Raw genomic sequence first — 22,705 nt, forward strand, 5'->3', positions numbered from 1 at the left:
TAGCAGAGCCGCCTAACGCAGTGATGGAGTTGTGTGGTGCAGGCTTCATCTGTGTCCGCAGAGGGGCAGGTTTCGGTTGTTACCAGGCGGGTCTTTAATGAGGTGGACTGCTAATCTCTCTGCTGAGACCTGCCCTGACGGCGATGTTTCTAAACTAAAGGGGCGTTGGAAGAGTGCCTGTGTTGGACTTGTCGGTCCCTTGTAGGAACAGGAAGACGTGGTGTGAACTGTCTTGTGTTGTTCCTCAGTAATTTATTGGGTCATCGTTTGATTAAAGTAGTGAAATGGTTTTCTTGGGATTCGTACAAAGCCGTCTCTGAGCTTTGCAAATCTGGAACTGCCGGTGCAGGTCCTGCCCGCTCCCCACCGCGATGGGGTGGCCGCTGGTGTGGAAGTGTGTCCCGTGGGCATGGTCACCAGCGCTCATCAGCAGAGGCTGGAAAAACGCTTCTGTGGCAGAAACACTTTGAAAAAAAGGTAGATGCTGTAAGGAATATACAAAATGTCATATTAATTTAAAAGGTAACCGGATGTGGGAAGGGTGGGAGCCCGGGCCCCGCACGCTTGATATCTGGGCTTGGGTAAGATCGTCTCCACAGAGTCAGAGCAGGAGGGTGGAGCATTTCCCCACACACCACACGCCTGCAGGGCTGGGCGCCGCACCCTTCCCGTCCAGGTGAGACTGCCCAGGGTTTCTCGTCTGCTAGCTGGTCCGGCCCATGGCGGGCACTCGGGGGATACCTGTTGACCATCTGATGAGACCTGGGCCCCTCACCTGTTGGCGACGAGCCTCAAGCTGGTTCCTGTGCGATCCCTGCATATTTTTGGTAGTGCTGAACCTTGGATGGAGACCTGAAGAGGAAGGGATCTTGAATTTGCCAAGCGCCCACTGTGTGCCAGGCACCCGTTTTAAGCACCCGATGTCTGTTTTCTGATTTTATGTTTGAATGGCAAGATTGCAAAACGTTTGTGTCCTATAAATGAATTTCTGACAAATGCAGAAATTATAGGTGACAAATGACTCCTTCCACCCCCAAATTTCCTCTAAAGGCCACATTAAATAGGGTGATCCAGGGCTGCTCCAGTGGTGTAGCCCAACAGGTCGGTCCCAGGTGTGTGGAGACGCTGGTTCCCTGGGCCCTCTTGGTCAGGGAGGCAGCAGAGGGTGGGAAAAGTGGCGTGTGCCACAGGGGTTGGAGGAAGCCAACATGGTTTTCACAGTGCCTGTTGCGGTCGTGGTGACTGGTGTTCTGTTAGACGAGGCACTGGCCTCACCATTACATGGTCAGTGTGCGGTGATGACGGAGTGTCCGGGAGGAGCTTGGCTTAGGTAAGTCAGCCCCGTTTAGTATGTTGTTATTTTTATTTATTTATTTATTTTCTGAGATGGAGTCAGGCTCTGTTGCCCAGGTTGGAGTGCAGTGGCATGATCTCAGCTCACTGCAACCTCCGCCTCCCGGATTCAAGCGAATGTCCTGCCTCAGCTTCCCAAGTAGCTGGAATTACAGGCATGCGCCACCACGCCTGGCTAATTTTTTTCTGTAGTTTTAGTAGAGATGAGGTTTCACCGTGTTGGCAAGGCTGGTCTCCCTGACCTCAGTTGATCCACCTGCCTCGGGTTCCTAAAATGCTGGGATTACAGGCGTGAGCCACCTCGGCGGGCAGTATGTTGTTTAAAAAGGCCCTTCTATTACTTCTGGAAAAACAAAGGGGTAAGTACCCGCATTGAACAAACGAGGCGATCATGTGGCATGGCTTCTCCAGTTTGGGAGTTTTGATTTCTTACTCTCGCTGTAGCTTTTTGCAAGTGATCTCTCTCGGGGTATGCTCTGACATTGCTTGCACAATTCCAGAACCACTCTAGCCCTGAACAGAAGCAGAGTAGAGCTGTCTAGTTGTCTTTCATGAGCAACTGGGCTCGTTGAAAAAGGGAGGAAAACAGGGTCGATCAGCTCCCTTTCCCCCAGTTTTTGTTCCTGGTCGGTGGCCGACTTGCCAGCCGCTCAGGATGGTGGCCCCTTGCTTCGTGTTGATTTGGGGTCTTAGAGGTTCATGGGTGATGGCCACTGTGGTCGCTTTTGTAGCCCCGTATGTTACTTTGTATTCAGATTGTACCCCTTTTATTGGAAGGTCAAGGAATGTTCTGACAACTCCAGAATGCTCATTCCAGGCACCAGAGAGCGGGGGCCTGGAAGGTGATAATGGGGAGGCAGGAAGATAGGGAACGGGCTCTCAGCCTTGGTGAGGGATGTGACTCACAGCTTTGACCCTCACTGTCCTCGTCTGTGAAACGAGGGTGGCATCGCAGAGATGGAGGAGGGCCCTGGACGGTGAGTGCAGGCAGAGGCGCCTCCTGTGCTCTGTGCCAGGATGAGGATTTATGATTGCTCACAGCACTAGGAGTCATCGGAGTTCCGCCTGTTTCAACCTTCGGGTGAGTGTCGCCCCTTGCTGTGTTTGGTAGGCACATTCCAACAGAACGAGTCCTGGTCCAGAAATGCAGTACGGTGTTTTCTGGGCATTCTTCCCATTTGTTAGTGGAAGCGTTCCTTGGCGTATGTTGATAGTGGTTAAAAGACGGCATTCTAGTGCGGTGGACGTGATTCATTATTTGGGACTGGTGAGACAGACCTGCCTGATGCCAAGGAGGCTGCCTACGTAAAGATCCCACCCGGCGTTTCTTTTATCATCAGCATGTTCCTTCTTGTGCCTGCCGGATCGCCTGTTCTTAGCCTGCCTGCCACCGTCTAACCTCGTCTCCGGGGGCCTGCAGTTGGCCCTGAATCTGCCCGCGTTGTGATGGGATACCCACTGCGCTCCAGGAGCAGTGCCTGGTGTGGTGTGAGGCTTCCAGTTCTACCTCCTGCCGTGGCACTTCCTGAAGCCCCGCGTCAGGTCCAGGGGAGGTTGGGCCACTCTGACTTGGGCTACGGAGCTGCTGGACATTTAAAAACTTGCTGTTGAGAAGTGTTGCTGTTGGCATCATGGCAGACAGTGCTGGAATACATTCCGAGGGAGGCGACGCGGTCCCCGATGGGGTGCACACGGCCGCCACGTCCCTAAGGGCACAAATCCTGGGCCGAGCTCAGGGCCAGCTTGGCATGAGAGGCCTCCCTGGCCGGCAGTGGAGGGCCAGAGTTTTTTCCCACAAAGGAAGCTAGGACAGCTGTCCTCAGGGAGCTTGGGTGCCTGTGGAAGGGTGCAGTGAGATTGAGTGGATGGTGGCCACCGGTCAGGGCTGTCACTGGCCCAGGATTTCCCGAGCTGGCACTGGGTCCAGTGTGCCTCCAGCAGTGACCGTGCATGGAAGAGAAGCCGAAGCTCAGGGCAGGGAGAGAGCGCCTTACGCACAGGAGAGGGGCGGCAGATGGGCCCGGCGCCCTGTCACTGCTGCAATGTCTGGCTCTGTGCAAAGCTAGTAATCCAGGCACATGGGCGCGAGTGTTGCTGGTAGATTGTTGGAAGTGGACATGCACGTTTGCCTCCAGGTAGGGTATTTGAATGAGTGCTTTTGTAGGTTGAGATCACACACATGTGCTCTCTCTCTCACACCCACACACACACCCTTGGGCGCACTAGCACATGCTCACACATGACACTCAGTCTCTCATGTCCACCCAACTGCTTCCACACTCGCTGTCATACACTCTAACTTTTACGCGCAGGCACGCACACACACGACGGTGAGGCCTGGCATTGCCTGCAGTGCATGTCCCCTCCTGAGGGTCCCGAGCGCTACTCCTGTGCCCTTGGTCCTCTCAGGGACGGGATTCCCTTCGTACCTCTCTAGAAAATGCCCCCCGAAACATCTGTGTTGGGAGGGAGAGCGAGCCTCGTGCAGGACGCTTGCTTGGGAGAGAAGCACAAGAGTCTTTGAAAATAGGAGCCTCTTAACTCCACCCCATTCACATTTTCTTTTTCATAATTTTCCTTGCAAAGCATCTTTTTGTAAGGACTTGGGCCCATCAGGAATTGGAGCTCCATGCACTGCAGGTCCGCAGTGCTGTCTGTAGGGTTTTGGAAACTGCAACTTTAAGTGAAAGGATGTAAAATGAAACTCGTGTTTCCCTTTCACATCAGCTTTAAAACAAAACGACTTTATCAAGGATTTCTGTTTGTCATTTCGCATCAAGTCGCAGTTTCCAAGAAGCTATAGATGATGTTAACTGAGGACCTACTGTGGCACTTATTAGCTAAGCAAATGATGGCATTGAAGCGTCAGGAGGAAAATGGCCCTCTGCGTATTTAAAACCATGGTGCGCCTGATGTGCGAGGTAAATGTATCCAGCCGAGGTGGAGATATCATTTCAAATAAATAGCTGCAAAGTACCCTGGGCCTTGAAGGTGAGAAGAAGCTTATCTCTGCAGAAGTAAAAGAGTATTTTCTATTTGTGTCCTAGTGAGCTGTCTTTCAGAGAGTGACATGGAAAGGAATTTTCCTGCTAGATTCCAAGACTGGATCGACATGTTCTTACAAAGGGAACCTCCTTGGGTTTAAAAAAAAGTTGATTATTTCTGGCACCCTTCTGTCCGTGCGACCCAAGTCAGTGGTGGGAGTTGCCCCCATATCACTCTTTTTTATTTTTATTTTGAGACAGGGTGTCAGTCAGTCCCCCAGGATGGAGTGCAGTGGCATGATCATGGCTCACTGCAGCCTCGACCTCCCCGGCGTCAGGGATCTTCCCGCCTCAGCCTGTTGAGTAGCTGGGACCACAGGCATGCGCCGCCACACCCGGCTAATTTTTATTTTTTAATCTCTATATAGAGATGGGGTCTTGTTATTTTGCCCAGGCTGGTCTTGAACTCCTGGCTCAGGTAATCCTTCTGCCTCAGCCTCCCAAAGTGCTGGCATTACAGGTCCTGCCCACATCCCTCTTTAAAGCATGATTTCGCACTTGGATTTAGTTTTGGAAGATTTCTTATTTAGTTAGCATAGTTTCCCTTCAGGGATTTAAGAACTAGTTTGAGATAACTGCCCTTCTCAAAGAAAACAAATACGGCTCTGCTTATCAAAAGTAGAGATATGTTCAGTTTAAGAAGGAGAGAAAGCTTAAAATTGTTTATAAATCCTGAAGCTCCTTGTTGAGAACTTTCCAGAAAGGAATCTTACATGCAAGGAACATTTGTAGATCTTCTTCTTTGTCACATACATGTGGTGTAATAAACGTATACCTGCACGTGCTTAAAGGGGAATGTCATTTTGTTCACTGTGTGTTGTCTTACTGGCAGGCTGCATAACCCTTCTCCTGCGCTGTCAGCTTAATTTAGCTTGATGACAAATCTGAAGCCTGTGGTCTTCCCTTTCTGTGGCTTCCACTGTTGCAGATAAAACAGGTGGTACCTGTGCGTGATTTACCCAGCCTCACAGCACAATATAACAAGAGGCATATTTAGTGCAGCAAAGTGATTTTGGAAAACAACAAAACTCAGAGGAAACGTAAAACAAGAAATTGAAAGCAGTATTATATGTTTGCATGAATAGCTTGGAAAAAGGATTTCAAGTGTAGAGCTGAGAAAGTATTTGTGTTTAGGATGGAGCCACAGGTCCCCCCCCAAGCCCCATGTGGATCAGTGCGTTTTGCCTTCTGCGTTACGTTACCCGGATAAAGATGCAGCAGCAGAGTCTCGACCTGCACCTTCATTCTGACCGTCGGGTTTGACTGTGTGGCCCAGTGGGAATGAGCCGCACACACATTCCCGGGAGGAAGCCTGGGCTGTGGATGGCAGGCTAAAGTTACCAAGCACATTGAGGGCGTCCTGATGCCCTGGACTTGGGTGGACTCCTCCTTAGCTTGAAGCTGTGGGTCCCAAAAGGCTGGCCGGGATAGGCTAATCCCTGAGCCGACTTTAACACACTGGTGTATGTGACTTAACACCAGCTAAATGGATGACAGTCTCCTTCTTAGTTATTGATGGGTAAATGGAAGCAAGATGTTGGGGCCTTTAGTTGAGCAAGGTCTCCAGTGTGCTTATCTCTCTGGCCTGCAGTTCTTAGTCATCCAGATTTTATTTTGCAGCAAGGTCCCTGAATAGGCACTACTGCTCATTGCCCCAGAGTTAGCAAGGCAGAAAAAGGTTCTGCTTGAGCAGTTTAAGCTGCCAAAGAAATCAGGCCAGGAGCGTGAGCTAAAGTGAGCATCTATTGTTTCACGTTCGCCAGGGCTCCTGAGAAGAGGGGCGAGCACTGATGCTGTCTTTATCTGGAGTGACAAAGGAATGAGTGAGTTTGGTGGCATCTCATTATTGATGGGACCTGCCATCCTCCTTGAGTTACAGACGATACCTGACTGTATGAGGACGCCGAGCCCAGTCTGCGGGAGGGGAACAGGGAGGTAACAATGGTCTCTCTGGTTGTCAGTTGTGTTTATTAAAGAATAATGGAATAGCAATTCATTTAGATAATCTAGGTGGAAGCACGCTTTGGAGTCATTTTTCAGTACCTTGTTGGTTCGGTGGGCAAGCCGCACACACACGCTCGTTTTCTTTCTCTCCCACAGAGGTTTGTGTGTGGAGAGCTCTGTGTAGTGTGTCACATGTATAAGTGCAGTGTCTTTGTGAGCAGACTTGCATTGGCGCATCTCACGTGCCTGTTGAGAGTAAGTTTATAAGTAGCCCCCTCTTTCGCCAGGTACTTGTTTCCGTGGTTTGTTTTCATAAAGGCGAATGTAATTTTCTTGAATCAGATGTGATAGTATCTGGAAACACAAGCGTGGGCTGCCAGGGGCTTCTCCTGGCTCTCCTGTCTGCCCTTGGCTGTGCTTACACCCTGCTGAATGGGAGCAGGGAGGCCTGGGTGGGCCTGAGTCCTTGAAGTCCCCCACCTGTGCCGGCAGCGATCCTTTCCAGTCTCCATCTGTCCCCGAGCAGTGCTTTGCACATCTGTTCACAACATTTGCATTGGACAAATCAGAGAAAAGGAATCTGGGGTTGTGTGTGTTGCTGTGTGCCTCCAGGTTGTGGTGGGAGAGAAGTTGCAGGAAAAGAGAGAGAGGAAGATGACCGTGGTCGTAGAATGAATGCATTCTTCGACTTCATAGACCCATGACTGTTCTGACCTTAAGTTCAAACATGGACCTTCTGTGACAAACAGACTATCCAGATGTAGTCACTGAATTAGTGTCATGGTCTTCGAGTTCTTGGAAAATGTTTGCAAAGCAACTGTGTGACTGCTGTTTGTCTTTCTGTTGACTTAGGACAGCTTTCCCCCATTAAAGTGTTTAACACTTTATTCCCATATAACCCAGGCTGGGATAAAGGGTAGATAGCTCTCCTCTTTGGGGACCAAGAGGATGGGGGCGGGGGTTGGCAATTCTGAAGTAAAACATTATGCCTTTTTACGTTTTATACTTATTTTTACCAGAAGCTGTTGCTGGGCAAGATGTTTTGGCTTAGAAAAATGCACCCACCCTCATTTCTGCAAGGTGGTTTATGATCATTTCAGGTGCAAAGTTTTCTTAACTTTTGTAGCTGAATAATGTAACAACATTGTTACAGGGAGTTGCAGTAGAATTTTGCTTGTTTATCCATTTTTGTTTCCTGCAAGGAAAGAATAGATCTTCTTTTATCTTCAAAACCTGGAACTTGCAGCAATGTGTCATTAAGTGTGTTTGAAAAAATATTTTTAGACAGGCAGTGCAGGGTAAATCCTATGGAGATGTGACATCATGTTTTTGTCAGGAATTGCTCTTTGTAAACATTCTCTGATAGATCACTCTCCTTAAGCGGATGAAATAGCCAACTGCTTTCAAAGGTGCTGTGTATGTTAGTGATAAACTAGGTCATGTTACAGTCGTTATTGGCAGTAATGGAGCTGGAAAATTTAAACTGGTTATAGTACATGTGCTATATATAGTAAAGCATTGGAGAAGATTTGTCCTTTTGTAATTTTGATCATCTTAAAGTATTGATTGGTGTTTGTACAATGATAAACAAAATCTTAAGTAATTCCTTGCATGATACGCCTTTTGGCTATCCTATCAAAATCTCAGTTTCAGGGTATCTGTTTTTTTTCTTTTAACAAAAAATGTGTAAGCAATTGCTTAGAATTCGGTAAAATTGATTATTGACGTGTTTGTTTTTCCTCTATGAGCTCTTAATGAAGGGATTTTTTTGGGCGCTGACTTCTGTGCTAAACAGCACTACATCGGAAGGTAATGTTTAACAGAATGCTTTATGGCTTACTGCATATAATGATCTCTGTATTCTTGGGCACAGTTCTTTCTTTCATTTGATGGTGGGGACTTCTAGGGTCTTTCACAAAAAGCACAGAGGGAAGAGAGAATCTCAGATAGGTATTAATTGCAATCTGTATTCGTATACTGGGAGAGAAATGTTGGTTTTAATCAAGTGGTTGGAAAATAAGACTGTGTGTTTGAGAGGCAAACGTTCTTTGCTACTGGTTTACATGGCATAGTATGTACAGCTTATTTGTAGAAACAAATTTCAGTTACAATATATTTTATAATAACTAAGAGAAATTTCAAAAAAGCATGTTTAGTAATGACTAGGAAGTGTCACCCAGTAAAAAAATACAAGTTTGTGCACCATTGTTTTGTTTTCACTGCTGATCATTTCTAAGAAAAATTTTAAGAAATTTTATATTAAGACACTGAATTAGTTAACAGTTTCCACAGTTTTGAGTTTAGACTCCGTAAAATCTCTAAGCCACTTTTATTTAAATTGGGTTCTTGCTGCAGTTCATCGAAGGCCTTCTGATTTTCCATATTTGTTTTAAAGATAGAAATTGATGAGTTTTCATTTTCTCTGGCATTCCCCAGGTTTTCAGTGTTTCTGAGTTATGCGCAACTTTAGCTTTAACTGTCGTAGTGTACGATGTAGACAGAGTCAGTGAAAACCCAGTGCTTCCACGGCTTTTGTAATGAATAGCGAGTGATTTGTTCTGTTTTTGTGGGAAGGGGAGCGGCCCCTCAGTGACCACAGGACTTCATCTGAGCCGTGGGTTTGGGGGAGATGCAATTCTAAGCTTCTGGATATGGGGCTCTTAATGGAAATGTTGACAAGATCATTAACTATACTAGCAGTGCTGGCTGCTCCAGAAGCCTGGATTTACCTCCAAATCCCTAACGCCAGCTCTTTGTGGCAGACGAAGGGGCTCTAAACAGCACATTTATCTGCGGAAAATTATGGAGCAGGCTCTGGATCCTGTTATTTTTTAGTTTTGTGAAGTTTACTTTTTTAGTGATTGACAAAGCAACTACTTAATACTAAGACTTGGGAAATAGTAAATAGTAAGTGACAAATAACAGTAATACATTAATTTTGGAGAGCAAAAGGTAACGAGGCTTCTCCCCTTCTGATATAAAAATAGCCACCCCCTTTTCTTCATTTTCACATGGACACTCCTTTATTAAAGTCTCTAGAACTATCTTGAATTTCCCAGGATATGGTAATGACCATGGAAAGAAAATTTCCATATCCTTCGTCATTTTTTCTTGGACTTTTCTGAATGTAATCCATAATTAGATTGTGTATTCAGCTGCCTCTCCTCCCCCAGGTCGTATTTCAGTAAAAGGACACACGGGCAGCTTCATACTAGTGATGTTCAAGGGACTTCGAGAATATATTGTGATACTGTCTTTACTCTTGGCAAATGTTCTTCTATTTGAACGTATGTGGAAGATGGAGTTCTCTCTTTTCTCTTGGACCAGGAATTAATTTGGGTTTTTTGACAGTTTGTGGTAAACAACCTCATAAAAGGTAACCTACTTGCGGAAGAATAACATTTAGGTCATATATGCATTTTGGCTGTAAATAGCGTGCTGACTCCAGCCCGTGGTCTGAGGTGCAGAGCCGGAGCAGGCTGTGCTTAAAGGATCAGAGTTCGCATACTAAAGCCTTATTACAGACAGTTCCTTACATTTGGGGACTAGCATGTTGGCACTTGCTTTGATTTATTTGGGGGGTGCTAAGTAATTTAAAGACAACCTTTGTTTTAGAAAATGGGGTTTTGTCATTCTTCTTCACTCTACCTCGTTTTCTGAACAAAGCCAGCTGGAGACTTACCTCTAAAATGCATGTTTTGAGCAGAAAGACCTAAGCACATTGTTCTCTGGCTGCCCCCACATCAGGTCTGTTGTGGTCAGGGGGCCGCGTTGCTGCTGGCGGCTGCTCCCTGGGATAGTGGCGTTTTGTGTCCTCTTTCCCCTAGTGGGGGAGGTGGGTGGAGTTTCTTGTGAATGCTGCCGATTCTGATCGCCTTTTATTCATTTCTTCTTCTTAGAGTGGAAATGTAGCTGGTTCATAATGGATTATTGATTGGTCTGAGAACAGCAGCCGCCTCCAGGCCTGTCATCGGCCGTACTTACTCTCCCAATAGTGAATGCATCGCTTTATGGGGCTCTTTGGGACCCCAGTCTGGGGACTATAAGCCTGTAATTGTTACTGGTGTACAGAATGGTTTGTAGGGAGAGGAACTCTTCATTGTTGTGATGGAATTTTCCCCCATTTGTTGAGAGAATAGGCTTTTTGTCTCGGTAGTAAGATAAGCTTGTCCAGGATGTTAATGATGTATTTTAATTCATGGTTCATAATACTACAGTGTAACTAGTGAAGCCCGTCTCATTGTTTCCCAGAAAACAAACACACACAGTATACTCAAACACCAACTAGGCCTTGCACCCACTCAGCACACGCACGGGCTTCTGCGCAGACCCCGTAGTAGCTGTGGCTGGGACAAGCGCTGTCTGAGAGTCGCCCTTCAGAAACGCACCAGCGTAGCTGCTCTTTTAGATTTTATGATTTGCCTTTTGGAGCCATCATACGCCTTTGCAGACAGCCCTGTAAATATCGGAAGCATTCTGTCTGCTTTGAGCTTTTTGGCATTTTCCCTCCCTCCCCGATTCCTCCCGTTCACTCCAGCCCCTCCTGAGGAATGCCCTGTCAGCGGAGCTGTGCGCAGGACCGGGCTGTTGCCCCCCTGCACCTGCGGACATCCATCCCGGGCTGACATCGATGCCCCCCACCCCCTGGAAGGTGGTCAGAGAGGACGCAGACGGGGATAAGTAAAGCCACATGGCATCGAGGGAGCCAGGGCTGTTTCAGGACCACGATAAGGTTAATTCATGAACCAGAACTGAAAAAAATGCCAAGCTAAATAGGCATTTGGAAAGCAGCACCCACTTCAGTTTTGATTCCCTCCCGACACATGCTGGTTGTGGGGACTTGGTGCGGGTAACGGGACTTTCAGTTTTCCTCTCGCTCCTTTGTTCCTCCCTGGTGTCTCCCAATCAGCTTTGCTTGGTTTCCGCAACTTTAAGCGTTAGATTGTTTAGGAAATGACTCTAAATACGAGAGCATATTTGGTTAGCCTTCTGGTGCCTTTTTCGGGATAAGATTTTAATAAAGTCAACTTCAATAGTTGTAGGGAAATCAGTACAAAACCATTCAGCTATTGTTTTGTACTGGTTTAATTCACAGAGCAGAAAATGGCAAGATTTCCTGTCGATTCAGAGACATAGTTATTATTTTAAAATATAAGATGTTTTACAGTTTTTCCCTGATAACACCATATTTAACTGGTCAGAACATTATTGTTGAAAATAAGAGGAAACCTGCACCGCGTTACTGATTTTTTACTTCGTGAAGTGCTGGAAAGGATAGTTAGGAATGCCCGAATACACTCAGAATGCCAGAATACACTGAATTTTGGCTGATGATCGTGAGAGTTCGTGTTGTCCACAGAAGGCTTTGCAACTGGAGCCTGTGGGTGGGTTTCTTTAATGGCTCTGGGCAAGCCTCTAAAACATCAGAAAACGATCTTTTAAAATAAAACACTGCTTTTCATTTGAACAGGTTCCTATAATTCAGATGATTTTTCTTTGACTTTCTTTTGAAAACTTGAGTTAACTAAAGGTGGTTTCCCAACCTGCATTTATTACAGCCCTGGAGCTTCCGTGGGGCCTGGGGAGGGTGGGGAGTGGGGGAGGGGGAGGGGCAGATAGGGGAAGAGGCCTACCGGGTCCCCCAGAGCTGCTTTGCTTTTAATTGTGTTACTGGAATGGCAAGTAGGATTTATTTTTTTAACTTTTAGGAAAAATTTGCCAAATTCGGAAAAATGGAAAGAGTTACAAATAAACACCCCCCACCACTTCAGTTTCATCAGTTGTTAACATTTTGGTACATTTGTCTTCTCTCTGTCTCTCTCTTTCTCTGGTAAAAACCAACTCTCAGTATTTCGTTACACATCTCTGAAGAGTAAGACCACTCTCCTGTATTACCAACTTAACACAAGTAACAGTAGTTCTCAGATATCCTCTCATATCCAGTCCATATTGAGGTTTAATTTCCACAAAGTGTTCTGGAGCTACAATATGTTTGAATGTGCTCATTGTAGATGATTGTAGCTGTTGGTCAAAGAGTTTTTAATTGTGTTAAATAACCTGTTGTTGTATAAACCATAAGGGCCCAGTGAATATAGAGGTGTTCCTATTTAGCTATTTTGAATCCAGCTTTCTAGCTGCTATTTTGTCCTTTTGCATTTATTAAACCATGTATTGTCATTGCCAGTGACCAGGTACCTTTGCCCTGATATTTCATTCACTTATTGAACAATTACTTATTAATCCCGTCTAAGATGCATTGAAGATTTATAGTGTAGTAAACATTGTGGCTTGAATGCATTAATTTAGATTTTACTGGAGTATGATAAAATAGATATCATTGCTATCATTTACATTTTAAAGATGAAGAAATGGACTGAGGAACAGAGAGGCTAAGACACTTGCTCAGGGTCACACAGCTGACCTCAGGTTGTGGCAGAACTGGGTTTTAATCCCAGGTAGTCTGGCTGCCCCTCACAACTTGTTGGGTCACCAGACTCTTATCGTTGGCTGAAGGAGGTCAGGAAGGCTGTACTGTACCTGGGTGGTGATTGGTCAGCCTCATGACAGGTGGGGCAGGGACTCAGGCATGAGGGCTGGAGGGGAGCATGAGCATGGGTACTGGGAGGCTGTTGGGCTGGAGTAGGGCTCAGGGCTCTAGACGCGGGGGGTCCAGGGCAGCTATGGGGTTCAGACGCTGAGAAGCCAAGGTGAGGAGTTTGGCTTCATCTTGCAGACTTGGGGAGCCTCTGAAGGTCTGGGAGTCTCCTGGAGACCAGCCCCATCTGTGCTCTGGAACAATGGCTTTGGCTTGAGTTGGGCACATGGATTCAAGAGTCAGTTGGGAGGTGCAGCCGACAGGACGTGGGGTTATTACTGGGCACTGCTGAGATGGGGAGGGAGGAGCCAGGGAGGACCTGGTGTTTTGTGCTTGGGTCATGAAAAGTACTTAGAATTCAAGCCACACCAGTGTGGTTCCCAGGGGAAAACCTGGCCAATCCTTGCAAATATAGTGAATCGCTTCCCTCCTGGCCTCCTGGAAACTTCTCCTTGTCTCACTGGTGCGCTGCCAGCACACTTTGATAATGGTATGCTTCCCTGTCTGACTTTGAGTTCCTTGAAGCCAGGTGCTTTTTTTGAGTCATCTTAGATTCTCTGGCTCCTGATACAAGGCCTTGCGCTTGGTAGGTGCTCAGGAAGTGCTTGTTGCAGAGATACCCTCGTTAGCCCCTGATCGCACCGCCCTAGGACTGGACCACCTCTAAGGAGCCTGCCGTTACCTGAAGTTCCTCAGGGATGTGGACAGAGACTGCTTCCGCTATGTTTGCGCTGTACATACCCCCTGGCTTTGTGAACATGGTTTTCTTTCTGGCTGTATGTGTTGGATCAAGGCTTTGCAGTGCTTGTTTCTAAAGAAGTTTCTGTAGTGTCAGTGGGGTTAACCCTGGGTACACATTTCTTCACACCGGGAAGAGTTTCAGCAGCTTACCGGGGTGTGTGTCAGGAAGTGACTTTTCTGCTCTGTATTATTAGGTCAAAAAGGCAGTTCTTTCTCACTTACAGAAGGGATTGATTAGTTGAAATACTGGCCCACAGAGTAAATTTATCCCAAATTTAGCAAATGTAAGTAATCTGGAGAAAGTCACTTAATTTCAATTGTATGATGTAGGCAAAAAAAGAAAGACAAGGAAAAGAAAAAAATATCCAAAGGTACGGCAGCAGCCTTAATATATATGTCTTTAGATGTTTTTAGATGTTTACATGGTTAATTTTAAAATGTAGCTACATATTTTCTACTTTTATATTTTGTCCTTCAGCCTCTCCCTTTCTCTGTTACAATGTATTTTTATGTTATGAGTAAACAGTTTTTTCAAACATTTTACTTTGTCCTGTTTTTTAATAAATGTGATTGTTACCTAAGTTTTTCAAAATGAAATTTTTTATTTCAAAAATTATATAAGGTATTTAAAAAAAGTAGCCTCAAACTGTTCATTACATCTCTGGAGAAACACACACACACACACACACATACACACATACACACTCACATACAGCAAGAGATCCATTGGAAATCTGCTTTAAAACCCTAATCAGCAAGTCATATTTATGCCTAAACAATTAAATTACGGTTTTGTCTGGCAAGTTCCCAATTCCAGCCTTGGAAAAAGTTTGTAATACATCTTACCCTAACAACAAAACTGTGATTGAACACACAGGCACACCCTGTGTTCAGATGGGTCCCTGCCGTCTGAGGTGCATGGGCGCCATATTGCATGTCAGCTGGACACATGCTGTACCCTCAACGTTGGCTCTGAACATCTGTGTTGTTGCAGAACTTTTCCGTATTCACTGTGGTTTGGGTGGCAGGCTCGCATGCACAAGTTTTATAAGGCTGGTTATCTCCAGGCCCATGTTACAGGGAGAGTTGGAAAAACTTGTATGTGGCATGCGTTTGAGAAAGTGGAATAGAGCAGCCCAGGACGGAAATGTCTGTGGCTGGAACTGAGGTAGGTAACACTTTCTCACACGGTGCTGCTCCTACGTGAGGCACGCCCCACTAGGGACCAGGATAAAGGTGGAGAAGGCATCCCGTCGAAACCCTCCTGGCTTACAGGGCTTGGCGGGATTTAAAGCACAGTCCGTCGTGCCAGCAGGGCCGCCAACGTCCCGATAATCCTCCTAATTGGGGTGGCCGCCCATGGCGTGTTTTGAAGTTGGAAGCTCTGAGGATGGCATTCTTGTTCTTTTTTTGGAAGGGATGCCCTTGTCTTAAATAGCAATTTTTGCCTGCAGCTAAAAAGAATGATTACAAAGATCTTTCGATTTGGCCACTGTGTAACCCCTTAGGAGAGTTCGTTGCAGGAAATTAATTTTTGACTGTTTCTTTAAAGTTTGAGAAACTTTGCTAGTCAACTGTGGACATCAGGAGGGGATCACTTAATGGACCCCTGGGCAGAGGCAGCCTTGCTCATGTTTCCTTAAGATAATGGCGGCTTGGGCTTAACTTGGTTACTGTTTCAGCACTTTTTCCATTTCTACATTTATGTATCTTTCCCTTCAAAATGTTCTTAAGTCCTCTACAAACACATCCTGTGCAGTTCTCACAGGGATTTACAGCAGGGCTTATTTTTGAAAGATGGGACAGGCGGAGAGGTAGTGAGCAGGAAATCGGAGACAAGGAAGAGCTTGCTTTGTTGATTGCAGGGCATCGTGGATGCTCCTCCTTGAACGTCTGCCTGTAAATTGCAGGGCTCTGTAAGTTTTGGGGAAAGCTTTTAAGTGAGTTTAAGGAAATGGAGACTGCATTCTCTAGTCACCGGGTGCCTGAGGGCCAGGGTCCAGGCTCTGGCTAGGGTGGGGGTACTGGGGAGTCAGGGCTGTGCAAGGATATGATGGGTCTGATGCTGGCACAAGGCCCTTTCAGATGTACAAGGGCCACGCTCCTTGATACTGTGCCATCTTCCGCTCAGCCGTGGTCATGGCCCAGGATGCCAAGGCTGTGCTGCCGAGCTGGGCTGGATGGGGCTGCATTCAGGGGCACCAGAGCGGTGATCCACGAGCAAGAGTGTCTGTATTTCCCCAGCATTCCTGGAAGGTACCTGCAGGGCAGGAAGCTGCCTGGGATGAGAAGAGAGGCCTAAGTGCCAGGTGTGTGTGTGCCTGGATGTCCCTGGGGTCTGGATGCTGTGGGCTCTGAGGCGGGGTCACTGGATTTTATGGAGGGAGGCATTTGCAAGGGGCTTCGGTGACATGTGGCTTCTTCTTGTTGTTTCTCTGTGCCTGACAGAGGAGGGGACGAGTTGAGGGTGTGAAGGACACGCCTAGAAAGGCATGTGGCTGGTGACTGGGAGCATGAGGGCTGGGACCAGGGTTCCCAACTGCACGTGTGCACTTTGTGCTGAATGCCCTGTGTTGGCCGTGACGCTGTGACCTGCACGCTGATGGGTGCACAGCTGCTGGCACACAGCTGGCTGGCACGGAGGCCGCTTCTCTGGGCGCAGACCCCAGGAGCTGCTGCTCTGAAAGAAGGCAAGAGCCAATAGCCCCAGAGCACAGGGTTTTGGTGATTGGTGTGAGTCTTTGCACTGAACAAATCTCCTTTTGCTTCATGCTGCACTCAGGGGCTGCCTCTTAGGGCCCTGACCAGGCCTGGGCCCCTCCTTGGTGAATCCTGTCTTTGTAGCTGGCTTCTGGCAGTTTAATTCTCTCGAACTGGAGAACTGTCTTGATATTTAACATCCTTTATAGACAAACGTTGGAGGTCCAGGGGAGTCTATATAATTATTTCAGAGCCACCAATTTCCAGGATTTTGGTTGTTTTTCTTTTCCTCCCTGTAAATGTATTTTCTATATGATTGTTCGCACTTGTAAGGTTTTTATACCACATCCAGTCACTAAGTTAGATATAAATAGTGTGTTTCATTCATACTTTGAATATCAGACTCAGCATTTTTGTGGGGGAGTGAACTGGGGCTTGGGGAGGGACGATGCGTCCTGTGAATCACTTGCCTTGTAACATCATCGTAAATCATGACACAGCCATCCACAGTGTGTGCCGAGACCAAAATCATTGAAATTAGCTTGGAGTAAAAGGTCATTAAGAAATCTTCCTGGTAAGCTTATTTACTTCTCCAGTTTTGGGGGAAGTTTTAATGTTTTTTTTTTTTTTTTTGAGATGGAGTCTTTCTCTGTCAGCCAGGTTGGGGTGCAGTGGCATGATCTCAGCTCACTGCAACCTCCGCCTCCCGGGTTCAAGCGATGCTCCTGCCTCAGCCTCCCGAGTAGGTGGGACTACAGGTGCCCGCCACCATGCCTGGCTAATTGTTTTTTATTGGAGCAAGTGGGTTTTGGCTCCTCTGGGTGGGCATCTGTCTTGTGCCCGCTCCGTTGCGTGGCTCTGCTGGGTGCGCCCCTGGAGGAAGGAGCAGAACCTCTGTGTTGCTGCTTTTCATTTGCTGCTGAGACTGCGCATGTTTCCTTAGGTGCCTCCAAAGCGGGGCTTTCTGGAAAGACATTGTGAAGCCTATAATTCTTCATAAGGTTTCTACCTGGTGCTGTATTTGCCTGTGAGAGGGTACAGCATGGGGTCTGTCTTTTCAGAAGGCTCCTGTCTTGCTGTTGTCTGGGCCCTCGGGAGTTGAAGTATTAATACAAAACGTTCAGAATCCCCGACCCCCGTGGGGGAGGTTTGGGGACACTCTTGACACCCGATACTGATTTTTTAGCTCACGCCCCTTCACCCCCTCAGGTCTATTATCAGTATTCTTTTCTGTGTCCCATCTGCTTCTGTGAAAACCTGGCAGGCTGCAAAACTCGGAGGAAACAGGGAGCTGCCACCCCAGGTCTTTTCATGGGAGGCCCTGCCATCTTTGCATGGAAGCTGTGTGTTAATGTGTTGTGTGCTTCCCAGCCGGAAATATGGAGCTGCTTTGGGTTTTACAGATGTTTAAGTAGGAGTTCTTAGTGTGTGTGAGATTGTAGGTTTATACAAACATGCTTCCTTTCTATGCAAAATCACTTGGGTTTTCAGAACCTGGCCCATCTGGGTGCCTCTCTGTGCAGGTCTGGAGCCGGCCCCAGAAGGGAGACCCCCTCTGGGCCCTTGGAAGCAGGAAATGGATTTGTTTCTATGCAGAGATGAGCAGATGAGCAGAGCCTGTCCCCGGGGAGTTGTGTGTGCAGCCCCTCCCTCTTGAACACACTCAGGCACTGACCTGAGAGACTCGGCATCTCTCACATCCTTTCTAACTGGCTCATGGTTCTGCTGCTTTACCTTACCCTGTGTCAGGTGGGATTCCTGTTTTTACTGAAGAGTTGCTTTTCTCCTTGCACCATTTAGGCCTCTTTGGTTGGATACGAGCATTTTGATTCATGCATCCCCCATCCTTGGTGGGGGCCTGGTCTGTGCTGGACACAGCTACACTCTGGCAGGCTGCCCTTTGCCTGTGTGTGTAGAGGGAGCAGGCCTCTGCCCTCCTCACCCTCTGGTGGGTGGGATGGGCATGCAGGTGGCGGTGGCCGTGCAGGGTGGCTGATGCTCACTGTTTTCGGGCTTGGGCACAATCTCTAGGAGCAGACCCAGCCTCACTAGGAGGATGCTGTGGCTTCACCATACAGCCTAGGTGTGTTGCGGGCTGTGCCATCTGGGGGTGTGTGTGTCCACTGTAGGATGTCTGCACAGGGACGAAATCACCTAACAATGCATTTCTCAGCTCGTATTCCATTGGCTAAGTGGCACGTGACTGTGTGTGTGAAGTGCCATCAACTGTTGTCACCACCTGTGCAGCTCACCTTCCATCAGCCCAAGAACTTGGCCCCTTCTCATTCCTGCCTTTTCCCAAACCTTGCTTTCCTCTGTCCCTAATTCCCACATGGTCTTGCTAAGTAGCTTGTATTCCTCACACTCCTACACGCTCTGGTACTACAGTCTCTCCTAAAGATTTGATACCTTATTGGGAAAAGAAAATTATTTTGGTGCACAATCATTAACATTTATGTTAATCATTTAACACAATTCATTATTGATAATTTAAGCGATACTGATTTTTTACTAAGGCAAGCAGCTGCTCTCGTCTCTGTGTGAAGTGTTGTTGGTGCCGCTTTTCTTAATGTGGGTTGGATGGGTATGTTTTGGGGAGCATGTGGGGGTTCCCGCAGCCATGCCTGTGCCCTCTTGGCCAGGAGCTTTGCTGATGATGTTCCATCTCTGTTTCAGGTGTTGGCTGCCAGCTGCTGCGCCCCCCCCACGTAGAAGGTGCACCTCCTGGGAGCAGGCACGTCTTTTGGCTCTTCTGACCATGGAGAGATAGGATGGTCCCTGCAGCCTGCGCGACAGAAAGCTCTGCCGCCACCACCGGCCGCGCCCGTCCTTCAGATGGATCGCAACAGAGAGGCCGAGAGCCGAGATGGAGCTGAGGCGAGGCCCCAGCCCCACCAGGGCCGGCCGAGGCCACGAGGTAGATGGGGACAAGGCTACCTGCCACAGCTGTTGCATCTGCGGCAAGAGCTTCCCCTTCCAGAGCTCGCTTTCACAGTATATGCGCAAGCACACGGGCGAGAAGCCCTACAAGTGTCCCTACTGTGACCACCGGGCTTCCCAGAAGGGCAACCTGAAGATTCACATCCGGAGCCACCGCACGGGGACTCTGATTCAGGGACACGAGCCGGAGGCAGGCGGGGCGCCGCTGGGTGAGATGCGCGCCTCCGAGGGCCTGGACGCCTGCGCCAGTCCCACCAAGAGCGCCTTGGCCGGCAACCGGCTGCTGAACGGGGCCTCGCAGGCCGACGGCGCCAGGGTCCTGAACGGGGACTCGCAGGCCGACAGCGGCAGGGTCCTGCTGCGGAGCAGCAAGAAGGGGGCGGAGGGGTTCGCATGCGCCGCGGGAGAGGCCAAGGCCGCGGCCCAGTGCTCTTTCTGCAAAAGCCAGTTCGAGCGTAAGAAGGACCTGGAGCTGCACGTGCACCAGGCGCACAAGCCTTTCAAGTGCAGGCTGTGCAACTACGCGACGCTGCGGGAGGAGTCGCTGCTGAGCCACATGGAGAGGGACCACATAACCGCGCAGGGGCCCGGCAGCGGCGAGGCCTGCGTGGAGAACTGCAAGCCCGAGCTGAGCCCCGGAGAGTTCCCGTGCGAGGTGTGCGGCCAGGCCTTCAGCCAGACCTGGTTCCTGAAGGCGCACATGAAGAAGCACCGGGGCTCCTTCGACCACGGTTGCCACATCTGCGGCCGTAGGTTCAAGGAGCCCTGATTCCTCAAGAACCACATGAAGGCGCACGGCCCCAAGACGGGCTGCAAGAACAGGCCCAAGAGTGAGTTGGACCCCATTGCCACCATCAACAATGTGGTCCAGGAGGAGGTGATCGTCGCCGGCCTGAGCCTTTACGAGGTCTGCGCCAAGTGCGGGAACCTGTTTACAAACCTAGACAGCTTGAACGCCCATAACGCCATCCACTGCAGGGTTGAGGCCAGCCGCACGTGCGCCCCGGCCGAGGAGGGGGCGGAGGCGCCCCCGGACACCAAGCAGTTCTTCCTCCAGTGCCTGAATCTGAGGCCGTCGGCGGCCGGCGACTCGTGCCCTGGCGCGCAGGCTGGACGGCGGGTGGCTGAGCTGGACCCGGTCAACAGCTACCAAGGCCTGGCAGCTGGCCACGCGGGGCAAGGTGGCTGAGCCGGCCGAGTACCTCAAGTACGGGGCCTGGGACGAGGCGCTGGCTGGGGATGTGGCCTTCGACAGGGACAGGCGCGAGTACGTCCTGGTGAGCCGGGAGAAGCGCAAGCGCGAGCAGGGGCCCCCGCGGAAGCGCGCGAGTGGGCCTGGGGACCCCGCGCCCGCCGGCCACCTCGACCCCCGCTCGGCCGCGCGCCCCAACCACAGGGCCGCAGCCACCACCGGCCAGGGCGAGTCCTCCGAATGCTTCGAGTGCAGCAAGATCTTCCCCACCTATTATCAGATGGTGCTGCACTCGGCGCGTGCATCGCCGCGTGCGCCGCGACAGGTACAGTGACGGGGACCGGGCGGCGCGGTTCCGCTGCAGATCGCTCAGTGAGGGTGACTCGGCCTCCCAGCCCAGCAGCCCTGGCTCCGCCTGTGCCGCTGCCGACTCCCCGGGCTCTGGCCTGGCTGACGAGGCTGCCAAAGACAGTGGTGAGGAGGGCGCCCCCGAACCTGCACCAGGTGAGCAAGTGTACCCAGGTGGCCTGGGTCCTGGGATCCCAGGCTCACGGGGTTTCTGCTCCCAGGTAAACGTATACTCAAGTAGCCCCGCTCATTAGCCCCTTACCCAGTGGCCCCTTATCCAGCTAGGCCTATGCTTAGGTGACCCTGGGACTCAGGACTCCACGCCCGGGTGGCCTTGTGCCCTTGCCCAGGGTCCCTGTGCCCAGGTGGCCCCACACCCAGGAACCTGTCCCCAGTATGGATCTGGAACTCGCACTGCTGAGTGCAGACACACCCATCGGCTCCCTTTGCAGCCCCTGTCGGTGTTTGCATACACTCATACCTTTGACCTCTAGGGTTGATGGTCTCACTTGAGCATCTGTAATGCTAATTTCTGAGCAAAGAACACCATCATGGATCCCTTCTGAGACATTCCCTGCCTTCCTTTTCTGCCTCAGACCGAGTTCTCACCATACGATGCACACACACACACACACACACACACACACACACACACACACACTTCCTCCACTCCAGCTGGGTAGAAGACTATCTTCAAATTGGTGTGCAGTTATAATTAATCTCCTTGGATTCAAGTAACCCTGTGGGTTTAGAGACAGTTAATTGGAACAGATTACTTTTCACATAGCAGCCATGTAAATATTTAAAGATGCTTGGCCAACTTTGTTTTCATAATTCTACTTTCTATAAATTTTAAACATTTTGATATTCCTTTATTATTTTTTGCTTTGCATAATTGTTTTAAGTGGAAAGTGATGTTTCAGTTATAGAACTTGCATGTTTCTCCACAAAGCTAAAGATGTTTTTCCCTCCTCTGCAATGCTGTTACTGACTTTTGTTTTTTACCTGGACTTTTAAGAGTGATAGAAATCCAAGCCCAGGGGCAGGGCTGTTTATATTCTGTGGTGAAGAAGATGACTGCTGTGCTATATTATTTCACAACAAAACAGAAGACCATGTCATTTTTCCTTATTAGAGATTTGGCCAAACCTGGACAGAGTTTATTACAGTCTTACACGGTGTGTTATATGAGGGTCTGTTACACTGAAATGCATATTGAGTCAACAAAGATGTAGAAGGCAAGTCTTTTCTCCTGTAGCAAAACCTGTGTTGAATCCACGCACAGGTTATGAGTGTATACATAGGTAAATGAGTCTTCAGTAATGCATATTTTAACTTGCATTTCTTAGTCATTGGTCCCCGTGGGAGAAGCAGGAGGACGTGGTCTTCTCTTAAAATGCTGTGCTTATTCAATGAACGCTTTTGGATTCTTTGAATAATTTGTCATGTGAAACCGGGTTGACCCCATCGTGACCCCTGGTTGACTTCCTTTAAGTTTAATTCTTGGTGTTCTTTTTTAATTTTTATAAATACAGATTTTACTGGTTATGTTCCAGTAATACTCTGTCTACTTTTTGGAGCACATGCTGGATAAAATATTGGGCTAGCACTATGGGTTTTCTTTTTTTTCCACTTTTAAGAGAAATACTCTTAATATTTGGAAAAGCTCTTGGGCCTCACTCACCCCATTGATTATGATGGTGGTCACATGATTCATAATAAGCTAATCCAGTAGTGCTTTTAGAAATCAAGAAGTTGGAAAGATCAAATGATTTCCATCATAAATTGGAAGGTACTCTTTTTTCTTTTCAGGCTCATTAAATTTTAGAGACTACTATTTATGTCTTA

The 22,705-nt window shown here is 48.5% G+C and overlaps 1 protein-coding gene across 1 annotated transcript in view; it reads left to right on the forward strand.

Moving 5' to 3' along the window:
• Nucleotides 1-22,705, forward strand: part of ZNF516 (zinc finger protein 516) — a 118,790-nt gene that overhangs the window by 31,587 nt on the left and 64,498 nt on the right. Inside the window, 4 exon segments of the mRNA XM_032152045.2 lie at nt 19,054-19,230; nt 19,232-20,470; nt 20,472-20,804; nt 20,806-21,013. Coding sequence (XP_032007936.1) covers nt 19,213-19,230; nt 19,232-20,470; nt 20,472-20,804; nt 20,806-21,013 — 1,798 coding nt within the window. The 5' untranslated portion in view covers nt 19,054-19,212.

Source organism: Hylobates moloch, unplaced genomic scaffold, assembly GCF_009828535.3.
Source record: "Hylobates moloch isolate HMO894 unplaced genomic scaffold, HMol_V3 SCAFFOLD_5, whole genome shotgun sequence".
Classification (NCBI taxonomy): domain Eukaryota; kingdom Metazoa; phylum Chordata; class Mammalia; order Primates; family Hylobatidae; genus Hylobates; species Hylobates moloch.